Source organism: Drosophila willistoni, assembly GCF_018902025.1.
Source record: "Drosophila willistoni isolate 14030-0811.24 chromosome 2L unlocalized genomic scaffold, UCI_dwil_1.1 Seg168, whole genome shotgun sequence".
Lineage (NCBI taxonomy): Eukaryota > Metazoa > Arthropoda > Insecta > Diptera > Drosophilidae > Drosophila > Drosophila willistoni.
This window is the reverse complement of record NW_025814047.1, coordinates 8,685,835-8,696,604: the sequence shown is the minus strand read 5'-3', so window position 1 is coordinate 8,696,604 and position 10,770 is coordinate 8,685,835. Positions and strand designations below refer to the sequence as shown.

Below are 10,770 nucleotides of genomic sequence, written 5' to 3'. Positions count from 1 at the left end.
TGAGAAACTTTAAACAGAGTTACTTACTTGGGTAGATTAAAAGAGTCTTACCACTAACCATAGAACACATAGATGGGACAAACTCATGATTTTTTGTTTGCAAACGCTAGCCTAGTCATGGAACCCCAGAGAACTTCGGGAAATCGAACCAGGGACATTCCTATCGCCAAGCGAACACTCTATCGGTACAGCCACCGGGATACGTACGAAGAAGATGGCAATATTTCTTGATATTCTTTCCACAGGGGCATATCCTATTCGCATTGTCGCTGTTTTGTCGAAAATTAAAAATTTTGGTCGAGCGAGCTATTGAAATGCGATGTTGTACAACTTTATGTCACACACACACTACGAAGCCTGAGCATGTACCGACGAGTGTACACATACATAGACAGAACGAAATCACAAGCGACATAGGCCTGCCTTCGTCGTTCAGTAGTCTGTGCTAGACTAAATTATTTTCGTTGCTGCTTGGCCCTCTCCCCACTTTACGCTCTCATTGAGAGTACGAACGTTCGGGTTCTATGTGTTCTATGGTTAGTGGTCTTACTGAGTAGAGTCTAACTAGAAACTGAGTAGAATCCTCTCAAAAAACACTTGAAGAAAGTGCTCCAAACCAAACTAAAATTAACATTTTAATTGCAATTACATAAGAATCCATCAATGACAAGCCACTTGTCCAAAAGACCTTCTCTTTGCGGCATTATTTACTACAAACACGAACCTTAAATCAGCTGTTAAGCAGTCCTGGTCAATCGTAATCAGAGAAATAGGAATAATTTTTCAGTTTTTTTGATAGTTTATTGACTCGATTCAAGTCTGAAAGGTTGTTCTCTTTCCAAACGTTTAAGACTGATTTGAGAAAGTTCTGAAAAACGTTTTCGATAAGATACGATTTTTAGCCGTAGAACAGCCACTAATTAAAAGAAGAACATCTATTAGCAATTAAGATTTAAATGACTTTAAAGTTTTTTCAGTAACTCGTTGAAGATTTCGACCATCACTCAGATTTAGTTACTCTGCCTGTAACAACCTGTGAGCCACAGTGTGTGTATCTTGTGTATCATAACTAGCCAAAAATATCTCTGGAGCAGATCAAGAGAGTAGTGTGTTTTGTAGGACTTCTGGACATGGAGACAGAAGTGGGTGTGCCTATTCCCATAATTGTTGAAGAAAATTTGTTAATCGCGGGGCCAGCCAAGTGATAATTAAACGATTTCTCGTACTTGTACTTGTTTTTAATGTTGTTTGTTGTTGTTGTTGTTGTTGTTTGATGGGGCAGCCAAGATGACTTGATTGCCATGATTAAGCTAGTCCTCTGGTCTTTTTAACTATATACATACACATCTATATATATTTTTTTCTGTTTTTGTTTTGTGTGATTAATTGCCGCCAAGCCAATAGCTTGATTGACTTGACGTGGCTCTTGGTATTGTACTCGGTTCTCGGGGCGAACCTTTTGTAGCAAAAGTTAACAAGTTTTAGCCAGTTCCACTTGACTGCCACTGCCTGTTTTAAGTGTGTGTGTGTGTGTGTGTGTGTGTGTGTGTGTGTGGAATGAAGATGCAGACGCAAAGAGCATGACTTCCACGACTCCACTCCACTCCACTTCAATTCACTTCACTCCACTACTACTAGGCTGGGCCCAGGGTCTGATGCCAAATGCGGTATTACACTGTCGGTCGGTCTATGGTATGGCAACTATGGGTTTATCTAGTTGAGTCCATCTATTCGTAGCTCTGCTCCGTTTTCTGCTGCTGTTGCTGCTGCTGCTGCTGCAGTCCGTCCACAGCTGTCTGTCATGGACAATGACTGCGACGATGTCGACAAAGACGCACATGCAGCACATGGACAAACACTCACAGACACACACACACACTCACAGACACACACACACACACACACACACATGTATACACTGACTTGGCAGAAGAGTGGAGAGCAAACGCATTTGCTTTGGCGTTCATATCAGACTTGTCTATCTCCTCCTGCTCTCTGTCTCACTCTCAGATTGACTATGCTCGTATATTTGTCCATTGAAGCATGCAATTGATTGCTGTAACAACAACAACAACAACAACAGCAACAACAACCAACAGCAGCAACAACTACAACCACAGCAGTCGATTCTCCTTGCTTGTGCTTAGGCCTGCTGCGCTTTAATTGCCTTTTCATTTCAGCCCGTCGGCCTTTTGGTTGTTGTATCTGTTAACCTTCTCTCTCTCTCTCTTTCTCTTTCTCTCTATCTCTCACACACACACACTCTGTCCGTCTTCTGCATCTCTGTCGCTCTGTGTGTAATTTGTGGTTGTTGTTCTCTGTTAATGCATTACATGAATTTTAACAAGCTTTGCATTCTGACGACTGAAACCCAGCCTAGCCCTAGCCCTAACCCCCAGTCCAGGCATCAGTCTCCTTGCCCTCACCCCCCTGGCCAATGCCCCCCGCCCTCTACAGTTTGGGCAGAGAGTTGTTGTTGTTGTGGTTGTTTATTTATTATAGCCGCATCTCAAATGCAGATATGTTTAACCTTTTTGCCTCGTTTCATTAAAATGTTGACTACAATCAATACTATTATGCCTATTGAATGATGTTTTATGCAAATAACCCAAGAGGAATTTGTGGCTAGAAGTTTATGTTTTGCATTTACAGCTACATACATACATATGTACTTATATATTTATGTATGTACACACATATGTGTATACAATAGGCAGATGGATATAATTATTGTTATTGGAAATGCAAAAATGTTCAAGCCAATGAAAATTTGATTAAAAACAATTGTAAAATGTATACATACATATATATGTATGTACATGCATAGATATGTATTCAATTATGTATTAATTTGAATTTCAAACTTTATGATAAATTGATAAATATGTGTGCAATCAAAATTCCATCTGAAAGTTGTTGTATTAACCTTGAATCAGACAAATATAATTGTTTGTAATAACCAACATGTGTACTGCCGGAAAAGCTGCAAAGAAAATTATAATTTTACAGGTGCGCCATTATTTAGAGGACGAATATTTAATTTTTTTTTTATGTATAAATGAAAATGTACAATAAAATATGCAAAATATTAAAAATTCCCGTTAATATAGGGTAGAGCTTACTTCCTTCCTCCAATTAAGTTTAAAATTCATGTATTTTGAGGATATTCGCTGACTTCGCCAAAGTCAAAAATTCTATAATTCCTATGAACCTAACCACGATTATCATTGTTGGTTAAAAAAAAATAGTAAAAGTAAACCCTGATACTATAGATTTGAGAGAGCCCAAAGAAATTTACGAATTTGCTTGGATCAGACATATTAAAAGTGTATATACAAACAAAATGCAAATTGCAAATTAGTTAAAATACTTTATTGTTTTGTACTTTGTCCCTGATTGAAGTAATTGATGGATAGTTTATCCTAGTTTATTCGTAAAAGATAGTTTTTGGGCTTAATTGAAAATTATCTAGATCTAACTAGTTTTTATTATTTACACACAACTTTATTTGGTCAATGTGTGTCGTGTCCACAGTTTCCACTGTGCTCCATGTTAGTTAAACTAATTGGCTGCGTTTTTGCTTAATTAGCGCAAAGCGACAACTATCCATGGCAACACAACGATAATGTGGCTCGGTCCCTCTTCTCTCCGCCACCTTCTTTGGCGTATGCTCTCTTTGTCTTTATTTCACACTGTTTTCGCGCGCACACGCACTTTTATTGGCACTCAAATTGGCAACGGCGGAGTAAACTTTGGCTCTGAGGCAAAAACCAGGCAGGCGACAGCAGCTAAAAACGGCGGCAACAATTTTGTCTGCATTAAAATGTTGTAATTATTTTATGTCAGATAACAATTTGATATTGTCAAAGAGCTCTCGATGGTGTGGAGATACAAATGCAAATTACCTGCTCACATACATGCATAAGTATGTATGTATGAACGAGGGCGGTCTAATGAATACTTGGCTTACAAAGAAAAACGAAAATTGAAATAAGAAGGAAACATGTTAACTGAGTCGAAACCCTCTATAAAAGTGAGTCAGTTAATAAAGAAACCAACAAAGTTCACGATTAATCCTAGAGTCATCTAACTTACTTAGGACAAACTTTGAGATAATTTATGAATTCATCGAACCGCCCTGGTTAATGCATCGGCACATTAGAGTGAACCGAAAATGTTGTCGGGTGTAAAGTGGCTATTTGGGCTCAGCCTTATGTGAGCAAAAACGTGGCTACACAGCTCGAGCTGAAATTGCAGCTGGAGACAGCGGTATGCCCCTGTCAACGGTTGACAGCTCGCCACACCATCGCACCGTCCCTCTAGTGGTTCTCCTGTTTGTTGCTTAAACAATTTGCAATAAATTAGCCAACAACTGTGTGCAGACTTTTCCCTTGAAATGCAACTCGAATTGCATTTGTACGGCGACACTCTTTTTGGCCACTTTTTTCCCCCCATTTCTTTTTTCTTTCTTTTGCGAGCACCTCCTTAGTGGACCCTCTTCACCACTCACTTGCCACCTCACTCTTTCCGTTGCTGTTCCTGCACTAGCCATGGCATTTGGACAGTTAACACTTTTTTTTACCACAACAATTTCAAACATGTCTTGCCAATTTCACACTCGAGCTACTCGTTGAGGCGGCACAAAGACGAGGTGTGTCGGGGTATCGGCGGAGGGTCGGAACGTGCGTCAGCTGTTGCCACTTAACCGATTTCTACCTGGCTATTTATTTCACAATTCGTGTTTAACCTCCTTTAGAGGGAGTGAGAAAACTCTACAAGGAAACGCCCTTCGATTACAGTGCATCGTATTTGAAATATATATATATTTGTTAAGAGCAAACTACAAAGTTCAATAATATTTTGTTGTTATTTTTAAAACAACTGATATGTATACCATCATGGGATTCTCAACTTGTGCCACCATTTTATAGAAGCCTTCGGGGACAACGTCCGGTAAGCCATCACCCTGAACCTTACAAGCGTTAATTGTGTAGTTCTTTTGCGGAAAAGGAGGTACATATTTATCCCCGAAATCAGGCAAATCTGAGCAATCCTTAAAGTTCTTGAGAATAATATCCTTGTAAAAGGTGTCCAGATATTCTATAAAATTCTGCTTCGGTATGGACCAAGGAGTCAACTTGTAATCGCTCTCGCTGCCTGTTGTGCTGCGATAAATGAGCATCTCTACCTGCATCAAAGAAGAAAGCGCAATCTTTGTCATTAACTGCGGTTTGTAGTCTCTTCATCGTCGATCTCTCACCATGGTCTTCTCGTCGACATCGAAATTCCAATAAACTGTGCCTGTAAATCCAAATTCACCCCGACCCTTGCGCTCAAGATGCAGATCCATTTTCAGGAGGTTTTCATCTGTACTGTTGCTGCTAATCGATATCGGCTGAGAATCCCAATTTCGCTTCATTACACAGATGAGATGAATGGGGAATTACTCGTACTCATTCGGAAGGGTTCTTTTGTTCGACTTACCCCGGCTTCACAAATATACAATCTTAGCATTAGACTCAGCAACAATATTGTCAATTGGGAAACCATTTTACTAAATGGGATTAACTTATTCATTGACAAAGGTATTTATAGTTAAACCCCGACACGATATATTTGTGTAACAACATGCAATAAAATTAAAATTAATTAACTGAATCTGTACAATTGCATTATAACTTGATTGGATTACTCGATTTAGGAATTTAATCCGTTCTAAATCCCATTTTGGACACATTTTTCCCGTGTCGTAATATGGAAGATAAATTTTTAATAATTCAAATAAATATAGCTACATATCCATATTCAAATTAAATTTATTTTTAAAGATTACTAACCGATTACCACATATACCTAAATACATATATATTACAATTTTATTTATTATCTAAAGATTACTAGCAATTATATAGTTTTATTAGTGTAACTAAAACAAAGATAATGTCTTAATCCCACGAATCAGTATTGTAGAAAACTGTTTGCAAGTTTTTTGCAGAATTTAATAAATTTTTATACCCTTGCAGAGGGTATTCTAAAATTGGTCAGATGTTTGTAACTCACAGAAGGAGATGTTTCCGACCCCATAAACTATATATATTCTTGATTAGCATGAGAAGCTGAGTCGATATAGCCATGTCCGTCTGTCCATCCGTCCGTCTGTCTGTGCAAATCAAGTTCACGTCGCCATCTTAAGAGCTATCGGGATGAAACTTGATATTTGAGCTACTTACAGCCCGGAGCAGGTAACGTATGAAAATTGTCACGATCGGACCACTATATCATATAGCTCTAGAGGAAACATTTTCATAAAAATTGGAGTATCTAAACTTCGGCACAGCCGAAGTTAGCTTCTTTGATATTTTTTAATGATTTAGAGTACAAAGTTCTTAGAACTTTGGATTTTTACGTACTAAATGTCTCTAGAACTTATTGCTAATTTTTCCAATTTTCCTATCAAAAAAAAGGTTTTCTAAAATGTACTATTTAGTCCGATTACGGACCATTTGGTCCCAAAAGAAAAGCTCGAACTAGCCAATGTGATGAACACATTAGCTTTAATGTCATGATCCTACATATCTTATATAGTACTGCAGAAGTTGGATAAATATATATTGTATTTATTTGCAACTTTAATGGACATTCAAAAGGATTTTGGGAAAACTTTTACAATAATATTAAAGCCCCATTTCACTTGACCACTTGTTACGAAGATAATCTTATAAAATCCGGATGGTGCTACTTGGGGCAGACCTTCACCTTGGGAAACGCATTTGTCCAAAAAATATGTGTTCCTGGGCCAGGGTGGCTGAAATTTACCCTCGAATCTCGGCAGATTTGAGCAATCGCCAACATTCTTAAGAACCACATCCTTATAGTATGTGTTCAGATACTCAAAAAAGGGTTGCTTGGGTATCGTCCATGGCAATAACTTGTAGTCTTTCTCATCACCTGAACTGCTGTGATAAGCAGTGGCCTCCACCTATTCGAGATGCATCAAAACAGAATATTGCATAGGATTTCACATGATACGATAATACCCACCATGGTCGACTCATCTGCATCATAGTCCCATAAGATTGTTGAGGAAATGGCGAACTCGCCTCGCTTGATTCGGTCAATACGTGCATCAATTTTCAGCAGACTTTCATCCGAAGTGAAAGGCTCAATAGATATAGGTTCATAGTCCCACATTCGCTACATAGGTTAATCGGTTTATTTAGTTTAGTTAACCCAAGGATCATAACTTACCTTTCCGGTGCAGGTACAAAGAAATGGAATTACAAACCACAGTAGTAGCGGACTTGAGCCCATTTCGTTAACCATTGACTCAAAAATTTAAAAGCTTTCAGCTTTTATAGAGCCTCATCTAATTGCCTAGCTAATCTAAAAAAGCATTACTTTTAATCTTATGTTAATTATCCCACATGCTATTAATACAGTATTAACATGTGGCTCTAATAAGTTGTTCCGTAATCACATGCTAATACGTAATGTAATCGCTATAGAACACAAATTGTTGATAATACAAAAATTGGACTTCAAATGAAGACAAAGTTCGAGATTAGACATACATTTTTTGGAAATAAAACTCGAAAAGAGTCAAAAGTTTATAAAAAATAAATATATTTCTTGGTCAAATTATATGATAACTTAAAATTGGTCAGAAAAACTTTGTCATGGTGACGGAATTCTCTCATATAGAACAAAACAAGTCTCAGATGTTAAGACCAACAATAATAGGACGGAACCGATTCGAAACAAATTGTTCTAGGAATTAAAGCAGCATTTTCCATTTAACTTTATTGAAATTCTTCTACAATCTTAAGTTCTTCTGTTATTAATTCTTGCAATTGCCGTAAACCCCCAATTAACGGGTCCGGTAACTTCGAAAACCATCTTGTAATATCCCTCTAAAGCGAAATCCGGATATCCGTCCGCTTTTGGGATGCATTTGTCAAATATATATGTGTCCTTGGGCCAAGGAGGAACGAAGTCTCCTTGGTATTGTGGCAAATTTGAGCACTCCGCCAGATTGTTAATGATCAGTCTCTTGTAGTGTTTATCAAGGAACTCAGCAAGCGGATTCTTGGGTACATCAAAAGGAAGAACTTTGTAATCGTTTTCACCGCCTGTCGTGCTTCGATAACCTTTCCCCTCTACCTGTCTCAAGTGGCAACGAATTAGAAAGTTCCGAAATGTTCATAAAGGCTACATCCTTACCATGGTAGTTTCATCCGTATCATAATTAAATGCAATTTTCCCTGAAAAGCCAAACTCTCCACGTCCCATGCGAATAACTTGAAATTCAATTTTTAATTTGCTCTCATCCGAGGTAAAAGGATCAATCGACAAGAGCTCATAGTCCCACTGACGCTATATATAGGAGAGGAACTCAGTATAAGTCGGTTTTCATTATCCACACTCCATATTCTAGAGTTTTATATTCTACTTACTTTGCTTGTGGCAATTGGGAATGCCGCCAATAATAGCCATGTTATGGTTAGGAATCCGAAAACGCTCGACAACATTTCAAAGCAATTTTTATACCATACACCCATAGGTTGAAATGGTATATTAAAGTCGCCAAAATGTATGTAACAGGCAGAAGAAAGCATCTCCGACCCCACAAAGTATATATATTCTTGATCAGGATCAACAACCGAGTCGATCTAGCCATGTCCGTCCGTCCGTCCGTCCGTCCGTCCGTCCGTCCGTCCGTATGAACACCTAGATCTCGGAGACTATAAGAGCTAGAGCCACCAAATTTGGTATGCAGTCTCGTGTAGTATGTACGCTTATCGAGTTTGTTTCAAATTTTTGCCACGCCCCCTTCCGCCCCCAGAATTTACATAAAACTGTTTTTCTTAAAAAGTATAGCAGATAGAAACATCAAATTTGGTTTATATACTCGTTTAGTTAGCGCGCAGAAAATAATTGTTCCAACTTTTTGCCACGCCCCCTTCCGCCCCCGGAATTTACATAACTCTGATTTTCTTAAAAACTATGACAGCTACCGACATTAAATTTGGTATGTAAGTTAGCTTAATAGACGCGCAGATATTGACTATTTAAAAATTATGCCACGCCCATTTCCGCCCCCGCAAATTAAACAAAACTGATTTTCTCGAAAACTAACAAAGCTAAAGTCACCAAATTTAGTATGTATATTGGCTTAGTATGCGCGCAGAACACATATATTTTAATATGTTGCCACGCCCACTTCCGCCTCCATAATTTAGAAAAAACCGATTAGCTTTTGCAATTTTTTGACCATCGCGATCAAATTTGCCAGACTAATAAATCTTATCTATTTCTATCAAACTACCAAATTTGATTGAAATCGGACTAGAAACATACAAAATATACGTATGAACGTATTTTGCTACGCGATCCATAAGGGCAGAATTGGCCGTTGGCTAGTGGCGGCGCTAGAGTGCTTGTGTGTTTGTAGAGTGAGCGAGATAGCAAATGGTATGAGGCATGTTAAAACAATTTAGTAGACATACATTTGGTTTTCGAAATTTTAAATATTTGTTTCACCTGGTGTATGGTATACCCAAGTCGGCGAGACGACTTACTTACTTCATTAAGTATGAATACAATTGGACTTTGCAGTTTTTCCCTTATAAATTGAATTTGACTTTTAATTAGTCACGTAAGAGTTCAATTAAAATTAGAATCTTGTACAAAAAATGTTTCATTATTCAATATTTTAAATGTATAATAAATCAGTTGATCTTGTTATATTGCATTATTCAAATTTTAAAAATATTTAATAACATTAACAAACGGAAAGGAAGTACCATGCGGAGATCAGCAAAGTGGATAAACGTTAATTAGTCTAGAATTTATTAACACTTATCCACGAATATTATTATAGATGGTCCAAAACAATTTATTCGAAATTTGGTTACAATATGCTTTAATTAGTGGCACTAAATTAATGAACCCAATTAATTTATCTGCGAAGAAATGTGGCATTCGTCGAAAACCGTCATTCAAAGTCGCGATACAAGTTTAATTTCTTAAATATCAAGGAAGCTAACTTTGGATGTGCCTATGTTTATATACCCTTGCAGTCCTTGGCCATAATTTTTGTAGATGTTCCAAACTCTTTTTCTGTAAGTCAATTCATCAATGCACAGACAAAACTTTTCAAATATCATTTCCATTTATTGTTGTATTCCTCGATTGGCACGCATACACATACAGTTTATGTAGTGTTGCGTCTGTGGTGTATGCGTATACTCTGATAATTTGAGCAATGACGTAGTAGGCTGCAGCGCTACCGGCAGCGTTTGAGCAGAACCGATTTATATTAACTTGAATTTGTGTTCTATTTATCCGATCTCACTAAAATTTTAGGATCGGATGTTTTATATAAAAAACTATCATCATATTAGTAAAGGGATACTTTTAGGGATACTCCGATTTCTTCAACTATTTTTCTTCTGCAACTATATGATACAGTGGTTCCATCCTACAAATTTTCATACTTTATCTTACCAGGGTTATAAATAGGTCAAATATCAAGTTGCATCCCAATAGCTCTTAAGACGGCTGAGTAAACTGAGCAAACTATTTGTTAAAAGTTGTATTATCTAATAATAATCTTTCAAATGAGAAGGCTTAAGGTAATTTTGTGCCATAAAAAATGTAGTGGTTCTAGCCAGTTCTCTCCTCGTTAATCACTCCAGAATTCTAATGCCATGCCACTAGTCCAACACTAGAACCAGTAACAGTAATATTAGTAACTCTTTGTTTTTCAAA

General features: G+C 37.5%; 2 protein-coding genes across 3 annotated transcripts; both read right to left on the bottom strand.

Annotated features, from left to right (window-relative positions):
* Positions 1-4,834: 4,834 nt before the first annotated feature.
* Positions 4,835-5,613, bottom strand: LOC6652409. Of its 2 annotated transcripts, XM_023181181.2 has the most exons (3): positions 5,485-5,613; positions 5,261-5,413; positions 4,835-5,188 (listed from the first exon to the last, which is right to left on the bottom strand). In XM_023181181.2, the coding sequence occupies exons 1-3, from the start codon at positions 5,575-5,577 to the stop codon at positions 4,850-4,852; spliced, it is 585 nt and encodes a 194-aa protein (XP_023036949.2). In that variant the 5' UTR covers positions 5,578-5,613; the 3' UTR covers positions 4,835-4,849. The 2 variants fall into 2 exon arrangements, with proteins under 2 accessions (XP_023036949.2, XP_046865590.1); XM_047009634.1 differs by having other exon boundaries at positions 5,261-5,492.
* Positions 5,614-6,596: 983 nt separating this feature from the next.
* LOC6652410 lies at positions 6,597-7,310 on the bottom strand. Its single transcript, XM_002074733.4, has 3 exons — positions 7,249-7,310; positions 7,042-7,194; positions 6,597-6,979 (listed from the first exon to the last, which is right to left on the bottom strand). Exons 2-3 carry the CDS (start codon positions 7,189-7,191, stop codon positions 6,641-6,643), a joined length of 489 nt encoding a protein of 162 aa, XP_002074769.2. The 5' UTR covers positions 7,192-7,194; positions 7,249-7,310; the 3' UTR covers positions 6,597-6,640.
* Positions 7,311-10,770: the final 3,460 nt, after the last annotated feature.